Here is an 18481-nt window from a genome sequence, read left to right on the forward strand (position 1 = left end):
GAATCAGATTTGCAGATACAAGCAGTGGTAATAAGCGTCCTCTGCAGGGTGGCTGAGCTCAATCCTAGATTTCTCTAGGATTGAGGGTGAGGAACTCTGTCATTTGGGGGGGATCAGAGTAGAGCCACTACTCCTCCACATGAAAAGGAGCCAGTTGAGATGGTTCGGCCATCTGATGAGGACATCTCCTGGGTGCTTCTTGGGTGAGGGGTGTCCTACCAGGAGGAGGTCCTGGGGAAGACCCAGGACATGCTGGAAGAATTATATCTCTTGTCTGGTTTGGGAACACTTTGGTGATCCCCCTGAAAAGTTGGATCATAGTGTCAGATTTTTAAAAGTTCCACATAACAGATTGTACTGTGCTTTTTAGGGCTCTTTACTGCTTATATGATGCAGTGCCTTGATGCAATTTATTTCAGGATACACAACAGACAGTAATGCACAGAACAAGGTCACATTGATTTGAGACTCTTGCAATGATTAAAAAAAAAATGACTTAGCTGTAATAGAGGAGTAAAATTTAAATGAATCCCTGATACATCTCCATGGGGGACGGCACACGTTTCAGTGAGGCTCGTGAAACTGTCTTGTATTCTGGTATCAAAAAAACTGTAAATGCAGACATTTCATTGGCCTCCTTCATTTCTCTTATCTGAAGTTTTTCTTTCTGTCTCCAGCAATGGAACACTCTTCCTCTGTGTCTTAAAGTCATTTTCTCTTTTCTTTGTATCTTTTCATCTCATTCTCCTCTTATCTACTCAGGCACGGCTGCAATGTATCAGCTTTTCCATTTTTATCTCACTCTATCTCTTCACTCTGCCTCCCAACTCATACAGTATCTATACCTTTTTCTCCTCTTTCTTTGCAGAGACTGCGCTGCCCCTAGCATGCTCAACTTTCATCTTTTCATCCTTTCCCTCTCATTAACACAATCACGCTCTCTCTGACGTGCACCTCGTCCAGCGTTTGTCGTTAACCTGCGGAAATGTATGCGCCGTGCATCGTCCTGCTGCAATTCTAGATGAAAATGTTGGTAATATTAGCCTCCCATCTATGCATGCCAATCGCCTCTGGTGTTCCTTGCTTTATAATAACCCCGGCATCGATTCACAGACCACAGCACGTGCTGAGAATTAAAGGCAGATTGCAAGGAGGCCTCAAAGAGAGCCGTTTTTTCCCCCCTTTAAACTGTTACTCAGAAATATTTTCACATAACTGAGCTAATCTGAAACATGCAAATCTACTATTTTGAGGATATATTGGTTCAGCATTTGAGTCGCAGTGATTATAATGACCTCACACTGCACATAAAAATATGAAAGGATGTATATAGATTGTCTCATTACTATTGTCAACACTTTTATTGGGGCTTTATGGCTTATTGAAGGCTAAGTTTTGCGGTGCTTAGAGGGAAATAGTAACATCAGCAGTAATATAATCAGATCACATTGACAATTTCCAGTTTTGATATTTCAATATGGACCAAAGTTGGGAACAATTCAATTCTTCAAATTTAAAATTCATGAAACTCTAATGATTTCTCAGGTTTTTTTCCATGAGTCATTACTTTGGCTTTTAACTGGATACACCAGCTTGCCTTCTGTTTTGATTTCCTGCAATGAAATAATGCTCTGAATCATCACAATGACAAACATTTAAACAGAATGAATCACACTCCCCTTATCTATCAAACACACTAAATTTACTGCAGCAGACCTCAGTCCAAAGAAAGTTGAGATTTTACAGAGTTGAACTTTTTCCGTAACAGCACACATGATTTATTTTGAATTGTATATGAGCCATTTATCTGCTTTTTGGAGGAACTGTTTGTTGCCACAGGCACTCATTACACGGTGACAGGACCGGTGCTCATACATACAAATGACTTTACTGTTGAAGTTTATCTAAGCATGCAGACTCAGCAAAGTATCCTATTAGACAAGCCTGCTGTTAAAATAATATAGGTTTCCTGTACTGTAAATAACATGCATAAATATTTTAATAGTACCTTTAAGATTGGTCTCACAGGGTATTTGTGGTACTGTGTGTGTATATTCCCTTGCACTACACTGACTTTGTATTTTGTTTTAAAGCCTGAACTGCTTCTGGCTCAGAAAGCCAACAAGCACCACTGCAGGACCTTTATGGTGATAAACAGCACTTTTGGGTAGCATGATGATCTCTGCAAAATGTTATTACCTCCCTTTATTATCCAAGTGCTTCCTCTGCGTTTTGCCACCTCTTCTGCCCTTTCTCTTATTATGCCATTTAAACTGAATCCTGACATTCATTTTCTTCTAAGGAGAAAATATGACCAAATTAGTCAAATTTTGAAATAATCTTCCCAACTCCAGCAAAGCTTTTTTTGTGTGTTTTTTATATTCTATCTCTGTCCATCTGCCTCTGTTACCTACATAATCGCTCCCTATTATTTTTGGCAATAGACGCCCTGGAATTATAATTAGGCTGCACTGATCACGGGGACGCTGTAAACAGATTGATGAAAACCAGCTCTGACAGCTCCATTCCACCCAGTTATCATCATGTGGGTCCACATGGGCAATAAAACACAGCAGAGATTACACTGAATCTGCTCTTGATAGGAACAACTCACTATGGGTGTAATTAAGCCTTAATATGATGTAATCTCTCACTTCTGAAACCCTGAGTCTATCAGCGATCCTCATCCACCAGCAAAGCAGTGGGCATTGTGGGAATGTTCATTAGTCACTGTAATTGGCTGGTGATAGAATATCTGGACCAGATATTAAAGCTAGAAGGTTACCTGCCAGGAGAAACAAGAAATTCATATCTCTTATCTAATTCCATTATTAATAGTGACAACAATGTTTTACTGTCACTCGAGCAATTAAAGAGACAGTACAGATAGCACCACTCTATCCATTATTGCAGCCTTTTTGTGCACTTTTGTGGACTTGCTTTTCCATTAAGAACCAAGGCGGTATAGGTACTAGATCCTAACAAGCATTAAAACAGTCTTATAGGGCTTTTCAAATAAGAAATAACAATGTGACACATGCTTACTGAAATCAGCAGCTGACCTTACTGTCTTTTAACCAACTTTGTGACTATCTACATGTACCATGCTTGTAAATAAGGTTTTTTTTCTGTTAGTGGCCCCAACCATCTGCTCTTATCAGGAGATAATTATTTAAGATTAATTATGGGGGATTGATAGATAGAACAGTCAGTCAAACTAGAAAAAAGTACCAAAATAAAAGTACATTACCTGCTTCTCTGTTCTTGCTTGTGCTTTGCACTTGCAAAGGGAGGGTCATAAGATTATGAAGGCACCTGAACTGCCATTTCAGTGAGTGTGGGACACACATGTGCAAATCAAACACACACACAGGGCTTCCTACCACTGCTTTGAATGCAGAGACAAGTTTGCAATAAACAAGTTTTGTGCTCTAAGTAAATGGATGGTAAATGGACTAGTTCTTATATAGCGCTTTTCTACTCAGATATGAGCACTCAAAGCTCTTAGTGTTGATTAATATTGAATGAATATTGTTAAACTGATTTCATAAACATAAACAACTCATTGTGTCCTATATCTCCTTCAAATGAGGACTGCAGATGGATATTAGGTCACTTTCTGCATCGCTTTGGTCAGAGTCTGATGCTGGCATGACCGCATTTGTGATCATACATTTCCAGTGTCTCTGCCAGCAGCCATTGCTGGATTCATTTTCCAAAACTCCGTGAGCTCTTTCACTGATCAGGCCCTTCTCTGTTGGGAAATACCATGGTAACGGCGCTGGCAAGAGCTGACCTTGGCTATCATAACAAACACATAGGCACGATGCACAAATACACACACTGCTGCTGCTGCTGCAAGAGTTCCCCACCAGAGTTGGGCGATTGACATACTGTATCCCCCATGGCCACGGGGCCTCACTAGTCAGAAGTGAACAGTAATCAAAGTAGACACACAGGTCGAACTTTATTATCAACCATTCGATACCAGCTGCAAGTCCTCCAAAACACAGCGCACAGGACAGAGCGATTTGCAATATCAAACACAGGGCACCGTGGATTGGTTTGAAGCTTTTCGACTTGCTCCTTTTGGATGTTAAGCTGAAGTTTCAGGACTTTTAGGCTGCAAGTGTGTCAAACTGAAGCTGATGACCTGAAAAAAAAAGGACCTGGAAATCTCTTAGGTAGGATGGCATTTATTCCCTCTCTCCTTCATGCTTTGCTTTACACCGTTTGTCACTGAGTCGTGACAATGGCGAGATAAACAAGTTAAACTGCAGTTTTTAATAAAACTAAACTTGCATGCTAACGTTTGCATGCCAAAAAAAAAAAAAAAAAAAGGCAACCAAAAGGTCTCTACTGTCAAAAAAATCTGCTGATTTACTCGGAGATTAAATGGATGACATCCTCAAAGAGAATGTCTGATATTGTTTTCATATTATTGCTTTGCTTTTGAAGCAAACACTTTTCATCCCAACAGCTATTTGAAAGTGCATTTATGATCATGTTATGGCATTATACCCAACCAAAGCTGGTTAAATTACATATCATGGAACATGGCACATATTTGTTTGAATTTTGCTTAATTTTTTAAAAAACTTTTCTCCCCATTACCCAGCTGCTCTTTTTTTAATCTGATCATGTGTTCACTGCATGTACTGTATATGGTACTGTATATACCACACTTTTCCATAACTTGTTTTTATCAACATCATCAGAGGCTAGAAGTACGACAGCCAGTGAAAAAAAAATTGTAGCTGAGCAGAGAATATCTTGTTCTCTTAGGAAATAGACCAACAAACGGTGCTGTAATCTTATTAATCCCCAGCAATTGGCATGAAGCAATTTGGACAGTTTCTGGGTCAATCAATATTTGCAAACATGAACAACTTATACCTAGTGCTTAGATTAACCTAACCATAAAATGGTATCCAGACATGAAGAGATTATTCCACAGGCTGTGAATGACAAATTATTTGTGCAAATTTACCATTTTCCAACAGTTCATTAGGCCAGTGGTACATGTTCTGTGGTTTTTTTTTTTTGTGGCTTGAGTTAGTATACACAAAATGTCTAAAGGTGTGTAATTCTGCTTGTGGAAGTAATTTTTATGTGCATTATTTATTTACCCTTAGAATGCAAGCAAGGAAAAAAAAAAGAATATGTCAAATAAAGCTGTACCTGAAACAAATAATCAGCTGAAATGGTACACGATTAGTAGGAAAAGGACCAGTGAAGTTTTGGTCTCCCTGAGCCTTGACCCTCCTAAAAATATCCTTTTTGGTTCACCTTCATTTTTCTTCCTTTTTTCTAATTCATATTTTCCTGTACCCCACACGTTTCTCAGTAATTTATGTGATAGCCATTAGCTTTAGTTTTTAGAGGCAGTTGCTCAAGTTCATAAAAGGGTTCTAAAAGACTGTAAACCTGCCTCAGCGGCAGTAAATAGTAATTGAGTGGTATTTCCTTCCACTAAAATAGTCACCACAAAGCTACAACACCAACAGACTTCTGTCCTCGTTTGCAACCTTCATGTGCATCCAGTGTCAGCACATCATCCTGAATTCGTCCAGTTGAGATCTCAGTGTGACGCACTCAACCGCAGAGACACTACAGGCTGTGAGGACAAGGTGGCTTTCTGACCCCATTGGTCCACAGTGGTCCCATAATGGGGAAGACTGGGCAAAGTACAGTGGACTTGAACTCCCCGTCAGAGGTCAAACAAGCAGTTCCCTTTGAGGAGTTGGATCGTGTGGCGCCCCCTGCAGATGAAAAGAAGAAAGAGGAAGAGCCTCCTGACAGGGGAAGCTGGAAGGGCAAGTTTGATTTCCTGCTCTCATGTGTGGGATATGCCATTGGTTTAGGAAATGTCTGGAGGTTTCCATACTTGTGTGGCAAGAATGGTGGAGGTAGGGCTGTATAATTTATTGGAAATTCAAAGTTTTTCTAATTACTGTATACAAGATCTTACCAAACATATTTTATTTGTCTTTTTCGCATGCTTGTGTCAGGGGCCTTCCTGATCCCATACTTTATGACACTGGTGTTTGCTGGGATACCTCTTTTCTTCCTGGAGACAGCTTTGGGACAGTTCACCTCAGTTGGAGGACTGGGGGTGTGGAGGCTAATCCCTATGATGAAGGGTAACATATAAATGAAAATATGGATTTATATTTCATGGTGTACATTTAGAATTCAGTCTGGGACATGTTAATTACCTGTACTGGCACTTCTAGTGTCTTCTTATACCTCAATCTTTCCCACTCCTCGCCATACCATCATCCTTGTTGTTATCTCTATAAACATAAATGACAAAAATAAAAAAAAGACAATTATTTTTGACATTAAAAAAAACAAAACAAAGTTTCTTGCTTTACTGCTTGGGGATATCAATAATGCTGCTTCCTCCAAGCTGAAATATCTTGAGTGAAGCACATTCAGTGCACATCTTCAGCTAGCATAGACAACAACAATGGCAGTGAATGGGGTGCAAAGCCAAAAGCAACTGAGCATTAGAAACAGCACAATAAGGACTGCCAGCAATAAAGATGATGATGATGAGTGACATCTTGTTGCTTTTCTCTGCCAGGCAACATCTTTGCCTTTTTTTCCCCTTTTTAAAATTGTTAATAAGGTGCGTATCTTTCCCCTCTTCCTTTCCTTACATGACATGTGACCTTGCATGTGAGCTGACCTGTAAAATGTACAATACTGACACCTGTTCTCCCTTCAGGAGTTGGTCTGGCTGCAGTTGTCTTGTCCTTCTGGCTCAACATCTACTACATTATCATCATTGCTTGGGCGCTCTACTACTTATTCAACTCCTTTGGTTCGGTATGTTAATCAGTTACAAACCTGCAGCACAGAGAAAAAAAAGCTTTAAAACACTGCCATGCAGTCCCATCACCTTTTAAGCTACGTTGAGGAAACAGTTGCTTATCTTTGCATCCAGCAGTTATGCAGCTACTTTATCACCTGAGTTTCTGGCCATGTCATGAGTACTCATCTCTATTATCTCTGATTTTAGTCTCCACTAAAGCAACTTAGAGAAATTTTTAGTTTAAAAGAGCTAGCTTAGTCATTGACTTAGTCTGTTTACTGCCGAGCAGGCAGTGGTGGTTTTTAGAGATATTTCAATCAATGCTGCAGACGGAGGTGTTATTAGAGACTTTTACAAGAAGATTATGTGGACTTCAGTGGTGACTGGAAATGGATGTGAGCATTTCTGCAATGGCACAAATAAAGCAGGTATTAGTTAGCTTTGATAATGCAATTTGAAATGACCACAGATTAATTTTACAGCTTAGGCGATCATTTAAAACATCCAAAATTCAAAAACTTGATTGTACAAACAGTGGCTACTTACCTTTAATCTTGTACAAACCTAATTCTATAAATGTTGGGGAAATTTATGGGAAGTTTATGGGATTTGCATTCTCATTGCATTCTCAATGCTTTTTCTTTAAAAAAAATATTTTTAAGGCCAAAATATGTTAATGTTGTTATCTTATTATTAATCCCAGCATTGTTTTAAGCAACAGGAAGTGGTTTTTAGTAAAATATGTATTAGTAATTAAAAGCTAAAAGCTGGATGTGAACCTTCAGGTTTATGTAGCTGGCTCACAAATGTATGCAGAAGCACATAATGCCCTGCACGCTATTTAATGAGAACTTTTAAGGTTAATGATGTGTGGCCATTTCACTATGTTTCAGTTGCTACAAGTTTTCTGAAAACTCAGCTGAGACACTTTCAATATCAAACCCGATAAGCTGACATTAATCTAACAAATGGTTCTCTTATGTCCCCTTTTCCAGGCATTCTTTTTCCACCTCATCCACAAGTAAAGTTATTTGGGATATATTTACCATCTATCTCAATGTGCAATGGTTTTCTTTCTCTGCATTATCATTCTGCTTTGGTATTTCTCTGCATGACTGGCTGCCTTTAAGAAGCCTGATGGCAGAAATTTAAAGACTTTGCAGGCGTGAGGTTCTCGTACTGGGAAAAATACGGAGCAGGAAAAAAGGGTTGTCATTGTTGTTCAGTGTTTTTAGCTGAAGGTCGAAAACTGACTGAGTTCATTAAATGTCATTTTCACTGTTGGGTGGTTTGCCTTTCTGTCTCTGTCTTTGTTTCTTTTGTTTGGGAAAAGTCTTTGTGTGTGTGCGCGTGCGTGTGTGTGTGTGTGTGTGTATGTGTCTCAAGGAGACACTTTTTAAAATTTACTAAGTTTTGTGCTAACCTTCTTGTTTTTTTGTTTTAGGATACAGTTAATACATTTCAAAAGACTGGTTTTGCAGAAATAACTAATAACCATGATTTGTCCTCCTATGAGCCTGTTTCTGTTCATGCATACTGTATGTCTGTGTATGCAGGAGCTGCCTTGGCAAAGCTGTGATAACCCCTGGAACACAGACAAATGTTTTTCCAACTACAGTCTGACAGACACTACAAACCTGACCAGCGCTGTCACCGAGTTCTGGGAGTAAGTTAGTACAAGAATGTATAAAGAGTTATATCTGGAAGTTCACGGTGCCTATCTCTGTCTGAATTCAATGCAAGCATGTGTGTGTTCCTGTAGGCGTAACATGCACCAGCTGTCCAATGGTCTGGAGGAACCAGGAGAGCTACGCTGGCCCTTAGTGGGCACTCTTGGGCTGGCGTGGGTCCTTGTCTACTTCTCAATTTGGAAAGGAGTGGAATGGACAGGGAAGGTCAGACTCTGTGCCCCAGTTTCTCTCCATTCGCTCCCTCTGTGTTGTTTATGCTTTTTGTTTTCATCAATCGCAGACCTCTCGGGCCACATTGCCCAGTATTCTTTATTAGATCCTCTTTCTGCACCTCCTGCACATTAAAGCTGTAATCATGAAAACATAGCCAGAACCGGAGCATTTCATGAGGCAGACCTCATGCTGTTGTTGCCAGAATCAGTGGGTGGAACCTAATAAAAGGAAGCATGAATTCAGAGATATGAAAAGTTGAGCATTTGTATTTTTATTTGAGCGGTGCTAGCTGCAGGAGGCTTTAGAGCTGGCAAGTTCAGCATGTTTGAGAGTGAGATGCAGACATTAGTATGAAAGTAAAGAAAACTCTTGCAGTAGATTTTCGTCAATGCTGTTGCATCGTTTTGAGTTCATCCAACTAAAGGGCTGTTCAGCACAGCCACAGTCACAGAGAACAATTACTTCAAGTTATTGATGCGAAAAGTGGTTCTATAAGCTACTGAGTCATGGGGTGTGCTTATATTTCACAAAATACTGCATTTTGGCTTAATTTTGTTAAACAGATAATGACACAGTCTAATATTGTTGTTCATCTGAGCATGTGTTTTAACATTTTTAGAACCTGCTATGGACCAGATTATTATTATTTTTTTTTTATGATATCCTGATATGTAAAACCTTAGATCTGGAAGAGGGGCTGCTTTCTTTACTTTTCTTTTTACTTTTTACTTTTCGTTTTTCTTCTTTAATTAATTTTTTTTCTAGTTCCAAATGTTTACTTCTGCTCTCATTTTTCTGGTTACATCCAATCTCTCCTGTACGATTTCACAGAGGTGGAAATAGAAATAGAAAAATGTAATATTTTACCACTGCTGGATAATTTAGAGGTGATAGAAAAAGCTTCACTTTGCCTGCTGCCTGGGATTTAAAATTATAGCAAGTAAAATCTATGAGCAGAAACACATTTACACATTCACTGCCAGGGATAATTGGATTTTAATGTGTGGCATCTGAGAGCAGTGAGGAAAAATGAATTCCCCAAAGGCCCTGGCCTTGATGGACATTACCAATTAAGCATAATCATTATGCACAAAAACTGCAGGACACATCCTACAGATCTTTTGGCAAAGAGAAACCATGGAAATATTTCAGCAGCTGCCTCTTCTTGTATGCTGTTTTGCATCTCTTTTGACTTAACTATTTAAGCCTTAATTATTTAATAGCATGTATGCAACTGCAATTAGTCTGAAAACAAAACTCATCATCTTAACATAAAAGTATTAAAAATACGTAAAGCTCATACACCCATAAACACCATAGTCACTCTGAGAAAATGTTTCCTTTTGCATTTTTAATTCTTTTTAATTGAGTTTTCAATTCTCTGTCTTGCAGGTGGTGTATTTCTCAGCCACCTATCCCTACTTCATGCTGTTCATCCTGTTCTTCAGAGGGGTCACACTCCCTGGAGCCATAGATGGGATTCTCTTCTACATTACTCCAGACTTCAAAAAGCTCATTCGATCTGAGGTTCACAGTTTGCACACATACGCATCTAATCACCCGCACATGTTCACGGACAAACATGGGTACCTACACTATGTTTTCTCACAGGTTTGGCTGGATGCAGCAACTCAAATCTTCTTTTCATATGGACTGGGCCTGGGTTCGCTCATCGCACTGGGAAGCTACAACTCTTACAACAATGATGTCTACAGGTAGGAACAGAACATCCGGAGTGTTGTAGCATCCTCTTTAGTAGATGATGTACATTTCTTTTCTTCTTTGCGCCTTACTGATATTTTCTTTTTAGGGACGCAGTCATAGTGTGCTGCATCAACTCTTGCACCAGCATGTTTGCTGGATTTGTCATCTTCTCCATCGTAGGTTTCATGTCACACATCACAAAGAAACCTGTGGAGGAACTGGCAGCATCAGGTACAAGTCATTTTTTATGACTAATAAAATGCAAAGAAATTGTTAATTATTCTGATTGCTTCTGGATCATATTACTTAACTATTAAAAAATGTTAATGTATATGGTGTATATGGTTTTACTAAACATTGTGTAGGTGTTCTAAATGATTTGTTCCTCATTTTGGGATTCATGAGATAAATGGATTACAAACTGCACAAATGAACCGCAGCATGTGCACGAAGTACAAAAGGTGCTCATGTTTTCACTGATGCTGCATTAGGTGCACCTGTTTAAAAGTGTGTTAACACATATCTTACAAGCCTATCACAGTTCAGTGCATTTAGGCATGCAGATATGGTCAAGACAACCTGCTGAAGTTCTAACCGAGCATCAGAATTGGGAAGAATATGTTGCCCAGTCTGATGAGTCTCAATTTTTCCTGCAATAATCACATGGTAGGGTCAGAATTTGGAGTCAGCAACATGGAAGCCCCTTTAGTGCCAACTGAGCATTGTTTAAACACTGCAGCCTGACTATTGTTGCTGACCATATCCATCCCTTTATGACCTCAGTGCACCCATCTTCTAACGGATGCTTCCAACAGGATGATGTGCCATGAGATTAAGTTCAAATCATCTCAAATGACCTCCACAGTCACCATATCTCAATCCAATAGAGGACCTTTGGGATGTGGTAGAACCGGAGAGTCACATCATGGAAGTGCAGCCAACAAATCTGCAGCAACTGTGTGATGCTATCATGCTGTATCAATATGGACCAAAATCTGTGAGGAATGTTTCCAGCAGCTTGTTGAATGGCTGCCACAAAGCATTAAAGCAGTTTTAAAGGCAAGAGGTGGTCCATCTGGGTACTAGCAAGGTGTACCTAATGAAGTGCCCAGTGAGTGTATAATTCTGTCTATCATATAATGTCATAAGGTAAAGCATTTGTAATTTGAATTATTTGTCTCATTTCCTATATTTAGGTCCAGGGTTGGCATTTTTAGCTTATCCTCAGGCAGTCACACAGCTTCCCATGTCCTCCCTGTGGGCCATTCTCTTTTTCTCCATGCTCATGATGTTGGGCCTGGACAGTCAGGTACCACCAATGCACACACACACAACGCAAGTGATTGACCACAACATGTAAACATCAAAATCTTTTTTTCAGGTCCTGGATAGTACCAGTATATATGTGTAACACCTTTTGTGACTACAGAGAGCTTCTTAAAATCTCAAAATAGCCTGAAACAATTAAATTAGGGCCCATTTATGGAGAGACATTAAAACTGATTAACGCCTATTCATGTCAGCGTTGGCTGTAATTTGCCTGATTAGAGTGAGTTCAGCTAAATGGCTGAAATAATGATTTACATCGTCTTCTAGTTACAAAAGGACCGGCCTTGATTTTAGGGTGTTCAAATATAATATTGATTATAAATCACAACGAAATAAAAAAAAAAAATCATTAGACACAGTAGCTGACATTAAAAAAAAATCCTTTCTGAATCTGTTTATTCCGTATCAAAAAATGCTACAGACACACAACACTAAACTATTGGTGCTCTCTTTTAATAACAAACCACATGTCATCATGTTTTAGTTCTGCACGGTAGAGGGCTTCATCACAGCTCTGATGGATGAATATCCACTGGTTTTGAGGAAGAGGAAGAAGGTCTTCATCCTCATTGTCTGCTTCATCTCCTTCATCATTGGCTTCTCTAACATCACACAGGTGCTAAATAAATGTCTGTATGGAGAATGTATTAAACCTCTATAAAAATCAACAAAGTAAAGAAGGTTTAAATCATTCGAAGTATGTGTAACACTGAATATTACGAGAGGACGCTCTTAAAACCCAGCTTGTGAACTCTCGCACATTTTTCCAACACAAGGGAAAAGAGCTCTTGCATTATTCATAATAACAAAACGATCTCACAACAACCTGCGGTGTACTCTCATCATGCATTTTTTATTCAATGAAGAGAGGGATGTTAATATTTGGTCTCTAAAGCAGATATGCGTGTTCCTGTATGTGTGTGTGTTGAAATCTCTCAGGGTGGTCTCTATGTGTTCAAGCTGTTTGATTACTACTCTGCCAGTGGGATGTGCCTGCTCTTCCTCGTCTTCTTTGAAACCATTTCCATATCCTGGTTTTATGGTAGGAATTCTATTTTTCTTTTCTTTTTCATTTCATTTCATTTCTTTTAATTTTTTTTTTTATTTAATTTTTTTTTTTTGTAGGACTAAAGCAAATATTGCAAAGTGAAATTAAATGCTACCACAGCTACATTAATTTGAGGCAATCTGGATGAAACGCAACAATGTCTCCAGCATTTAAATTTCCTACTTAGATGTTCAACAGGAAATTACATCTCTCTGCTACCCTTTCTGTGGGAAATCTCTGCCATCTTGGCTTTCCTTTATTTTTTTCACCCAGTATGCCTTTGTTCTGGCAGTTGCTCATTAACGCCCACACTTCCTTTGGCCTCCTCCCTTTATGCCACAGGAGCTGAAAGATTTTATACGAACATTGAGGACATGATCGGCTATCGGCCATGTGGCTGGTGGAAGCTTTGCTGGATGATCTTCACGCCTCTAATCTGCTTGGTAGGAGAAGATTGAGTATGGATTTGACCTTTATGACCTTCACCCACTTAGTTCTTTAAATTTGTCATTTTCAGTCAGGCTTTGCTCTCTTCTTTAAGGAGATCAAGGCAGCCATCAGGCTGCAGCAGTTGCCGTAGATGGATAAGTGATCTGATTACTTCTGCCATGAGACAATTTGTATTTGATCTCATGGACTGTCAGGTCTTTTGGGAAATCTTGCAAAGTCAGTACTGTAGAGAATAAAAGGAAAGGAAACTGGAGGGAGTTTGGATGAAATGACAAGTTAGAAAATTATTTTAGCCAGGAAAACTGTTGGACAAATTGCCCATTGTGTTGTGTGATCTAAAAGAAAAACTATTATCCATGATTGGTCTTTATATGCTTTGCTAATAAGCAAATCTTATTAATAAAAGGTGAATAGAGTGTTAGCATGCTAACACACAGACACACACACACACACACACACACACACACACACACACACACACACACACACACACACACACACACACACACACACACACACATACCTGATGAACATAGGTGTTTTAGCATTGCCTTTGTGAGCATATTAGCATGCTGTTAGTAGTATTTCAGTCAAAGCATGTCTGTGCCCAAGGCTGCAAAAACCCATTAGTCTACAGTACAGTGTAAAAGTCTTAGGTCACCCCTTGTTTTTTTTATTTCACTTCCAGGGAGCCAGACCTTTGTGTACTTTTTAAAGTGGTCTTGAACAATATTTCTTTAAGTTTTCTGAAGGTCTTTCAAAGTTTTTATTATTACTTATTTTCAGTCCTGTCCTTGTACCTGACCATTTTCACAGGAAGGTTATTTACTTGTTTGTTAAGGCACTTAACATGACTATGAATCATTCAAGCATAAAAAGGGCACTGAACTGAAGGGATGATGTGTCCACACACAAAAAAAAACATAATTTGTTCCCATTAAAAAAAAGGTAAAATCTATAAACTAAAAACTATAAGTCTCTGAAAATCATGTCCTGAAGAAACTATTTTAAAAAATCCAGCAAAGGCCTGTCACAGAACCTGAGAGATGCATCTGGCCCTTCATTTGATCCATCTACTGTTCACTGAAGCCTCATCAGAAGTGGTCTCAGTGGCAGAGTGGTTTTCAAGAAACGATTTTTTGGGATGGGACACTGATGGTGGAGGCCCTCCATCTATGGGGCTGCATTTTAGCTAGTGGTGTTGGGCTTCTGACTGGCAACAACCTATTTTCTTAGCATGACAATGATCTTAAACATACTGTCAGTGCAGTAAAAGCATACACAACTATCAGTCATGGACTGGCCTCCCCGAACCTTAACATTATTGAAGCAGTGTGGGGTCATCTTGACAGAGAACAGAAAAAAAGACAGCCAACATCCAAATAAGAGATTTAAATGTTCTTCAATAAGCCTGGAGAACGATTCCTGAAGAGTAGGGGTGGCTCAAGACTTTTGCACAGTGCTACTAGTCATGAGTACCATGGCTTGTTTAGGCACCAAGGTTATAAATAATTGCACTGGAGTATAAAGCAGGTTTTTACTGCATGTTAAAATATTATTGTTAAAGCTGTTTTAATGAATTTTGTGACTATTGACTATTATAATATTGTTTTGCAGGGGGTGTTTACCTTCAGTGCCATTGAGATGACTCCGCTCAGCTTGGGGAAGTATGTGTACCCCCTGTGGGGCCAAGTGATTGGCTGGCTAATGGCAATGTCCTCCATGGTACTCATCCCAGGCTATGTTATCTACATGTTCTGCACCACCAAGGGCAGCATCAAACAGGTACAAACCTCTTATATGACTCACTCTGATTCTGATTTTATTCAGGTACAGTTTCACCCAGTATGCTTCACCTGGGTTCAAAACTTACTATTAATCATTCATATTCTGATTTCATTGCTTTATTTTTTTTTTTTTTACATGTCCAGCGTTGGCGGAAGATGACAACTGCCCAAGAGGATGAAAGGCGATCAGGGCAGGATGAATTCACACACACAGACAGTGTGGGTGAAGCTTCTGTCTAATCTTGAGTGTTCAAGCTGAAATGATCCGGCTGCCAGGACTTAATGTAGTCAGTACTGAAATTTAACAGTTCAATGGATGGATTGAGTATTGTCTCTGGACTGCAGTGTATGAGCATCCTGTACATTGAATTGGGCTAAAAATCGAATAAATAGATAAAGAAGATGAAGATGTATTTTTTTTTAAATAGATAGTTCCTTTTAAAAGTAAAAGCTATGACCATAAATTGAATGATGACAGGTCACAATGAACCTGTATACAAAGCCCATGTGTACAATATACCATGATGAATGTAAATCTCCACCCTCTTTATAAATTGCAACACAATAAAAGTCTTTGTTTATAAGCTTACCACAAATGTAATGAATGTTGTTGTATTGCGAAATGAAACAGTCTGGTAAAACTTCATTTTAATATATAAAACTGTAATAACGCCAAGAATCCCCTAAGTTTCATCTTAAAGAATCAACCAACCAGTCACTGTGATGTAGTTATTCTCAGCAATAAAGTATCACTTGTCTGTAGGCTATATTCATTGGAGCCAAAATTAAAATAATAAAAAGACAAATTCTCATGATAATCTTTACACGAGGAAAGCTGCACATGCTATGCACCGTATTGTGTTTCTCACAGTTTTGAGATACCTGTTTTTAGCTTTTAATTATGTATATTGAAAAGTTTGATTAAAATATTAGACAGCTGTAAATATAACTGTTTTGGTATCTACATGGAGTGTCTATAAAAGATGGATGTAGGCCCAGGAACTGAGGAGTGAAGCCAATGTGGAAGTGCCTTAAACTTAAATTCTTTCACCTGACCAGCAGGGGGCAACTCCTCTGGTTGCCAGAAGATGTTTCATTTTTCAGATGTTTATGATAAAATTAGCCTGTTGTTCAAGTAAACACATCACTAATGAGTTTATTGTCTCAATCACTATTTTTATGTCTTACTTAATACAAGATAATGTTCATTTTGTAAATTAAGGTCAAATTTAGAGTAAAATAGATGATATAAATGGGCAATCCTGTAGCGATGTCCAAAATGCAGAAAACTGGAGAAAAAAAAGACTAATGGGTTGGCTACATCCATATTTTATATTCAGTCTGTGCTTGTATTAAGTGTATTTTTAAACAATGAAAGATTTTTCATGATAAAATGTGTGACAACTGTGTGGATTAGAGAAAATCCCAAATAAATTCAAACTTGTACACCCAATTCTTGTTTTTTAAAGTCATTAAAGATGCATGCTGCACGATCATTCCACCCTGGAAAAAGAACAGTTCAAAGAAGTACCACTACATCCTAAAAGACCCATACCACCCATCTCCGTTCTCCCTGCTACCACCTATAGGAGACGGTTCTGGAGCATCTGCTGTAGATCCAGCCGCTTCTTCCCACAGGCTGTGAGAGCACTAAACAAACTGTGACCCTCCCCCGCCCCATCCGACCCCCATCACAATATTTTACAAGGAGAAATTGGCACATTTCATTTCATACCTCATGCTCAGGGACCTTCTCTGAACATTTGCGCAATTCTCGTTTTTCACAATCTTAATTGCACAGTGCAGCACATCTCTCAGGTTATGTCCCACTACCCAGTGTGAATGCTGCTTGTCCTGTTGCTGTTTTATATCTTAGAATATATATTATCTTAGATTGTTCTTATTTGCTCTGCTTCGATCCAGGTGAAACACCATTTTCGTTTCTTTATATCTTGCAACTGCAGAAATGGCAATAAATGAGAATTCATGCCCATGCTGAGTGTAAGTAAACGTATGATCACAATTTTATTTGATTTCTTTTCTAAAATGATTTGTTTCTAAAAATGTCATCATCCTATTAATGTGGCACTAGTTAAAAACAACTTTAAATAAAAACAAAAACAAGCTAATTTATAATGGTATAAAGGACTTCTTTTGCTGCCCCTTGGGGCTTAAAACACTGACATATCCTTAATCTCTTGACAAACATTTTTTGCTCATTATTTTGCTTTCTGAGCTCAAGTGAAATGTTAAATAACTCTCTTAATGTTTCCTATTTAGTCTTTCAGCAGAATCAGATCAACTTTAGCATTTATTTAGACACCATTTCTGACTGCTCTTAGCTCTGTTTTGCTCTCCCTCCATATCTGAGCGACATGTCTGGCTATTTTGCTGCTGGCCTCTGTCTGTGACACCATTGTTTTTTTCATCATTATTCTATTCACCATTTGTTCCTCGGCTGGTATTTAACTTTTTTTTCCCCATAGAAAACACCTGCCTGCTCCTGAAAACAATAAGATTGAATAATGAAAAAAATGAGCAGCACGCTGTTAGAAAACTGAGTGAAAGTGGAGTCAAACCTACATGGATTTACTATTAGAAAAAAAAAAAACATCTAATGTAAAAGCGGTGTGATGATCTATTAAACCCAATAACAAAGCAAACCATTGTGACAAATAGACTTAAATCATCTTTAATTGCATGTTGATATACCGCAAAGACAGGAAGGGTTTAAAGCCAACTGAGGGGGATGATGTTTTATATCTGTTACACTCAGTTTCCACCTGTCGATCCATAAATATGTCCACTATTTGTATTTCTTTTACTAGTATGAGCAAACACAGTGGTGAGAAGCCAGACAAGATTCACATGTCATTCATGAAGCAGTGTACTGGTATGGCAGAGCCCTTTTGTGAGTTTCTTCATGAAAGGTACCCACTACTGCGCTTCCATATCATCTGCTACACTCAAAATCCCAAAATGCTACATTGGTTTCCCTGCAAATGTAAATATGTCATTTTCAGCATGCCTCATATTCATGTTTCTTCATGTATCTTTCGCCCAAAATGTGCAACAAACAAACAAACAGAGGGCTGTAGCAGACAGAAAAAAAAAAAAAAACAGAAAAAAAAAATGGCCATGAAAGAGGGTTTTGGTTTGCCTCAAGGGACAGAAACATATTTGCCCAAATAAGCCATTTGTGTTTGAAGGGGTGTTTGCTATCATTAAAAACAAAAGCATATTTTTATATTTGTTAAGTTCCACCACAAACCTTCATTTACATCATGACAAAAAGAAAAATCTTAACCTCCCACAGCAAAGTCAGTCATGCACAATAAATTCCAGATTTTTGGGAGCAAGGGTTCAGTGAGCTTTGGAACTGACATGCATGAGAAAAAAACAAACAAAATCAATCACGTAATATCTGAAAGCTGTTTCA

The 18481-nt window shown here is 38.6% G+C and overlaps 1 protein-coding gene across 2 annotated transcripts; it reads left to right on the forward strand.

The window, feature by feature from the left end:
• Positions 1-4006: 4006 nt before the first annotated feature.
• Positions 4007-16495, forward strand: slc6a1l (solute carrier family 6 member 1, like). 2 transcript variants are annotated; one of them, XM_030720034.1, is made up of 15 exons: positions 4007-4184; positions 5482-5909; positions 6012-6143; positions 6734-6834; positions 8377-8486; positions 8583-8715; positions 10117-10251; positions 10336-10439; positions 10535-10659; positions 11625-11737; positions 12242-12373; positions 12697-12799; positions 13148-13248; positions 14873-15040; positions 15187-16495. In XM_030720034.1, exons 2-15 carry the CDS (start codon positions 5669-5671, stop codon positions 15280-15282), a joined length of 1794 nt encoding a protein of 597 aa, XP_030575894.1. In that variant the 5' UTR covers positions 4007-4184; positions 5482-5668; the 3' UTR covers positions 15283-16495. The 2 variants fall into 2 exon arrangements, with proteins under 2 accessions (XP_030575894.1, XP_030575897.1); XM_030720037.1 differs by having other exon boundaries at positions 5545-5909.
• The last annotated feature ends 1986 nt before the right edge of the window (positions 16496-18481 follow it).

Source organism: Archocentrus centrarchus, chromosome 23 (genome assembly GCF_007364275.1).
Source record: "Archocentrus centrarchus isolate MPI-CPG fArcCen1 chromosome 23, fArcCen1, whole genome shotgun sequence".
Lineage (NCBI taxonomy): Eukaryota > Metazoa > Chordata > Actinopteri > Cichliformes > Cichlidae > Archocentrus > Archocentrus centrarchus.

Coding starts and splice junctions, on each gene's coding strand:
- slc6a1l (XM_030720034.1), top strand. CDS start 5,669: ATGGGGAAGACTGGGCAAAGTACAGTGGACTTGAACTCCCCGTCAGAG. Junction 6,144..6,733: donor GCTAATCCCTATGATGAAGG/GTAACATATAAA, acceptor TTCTCCCTTCAG/GAGTTGGTCTGGCTGCAGTT. Junction 12,800..13,147: donor TTCCATATCCTGGTTTTATG/GTAGGAATTCTA, acceptor TTTATGCCACAG/GAGCTGAAAGATTTTATACG.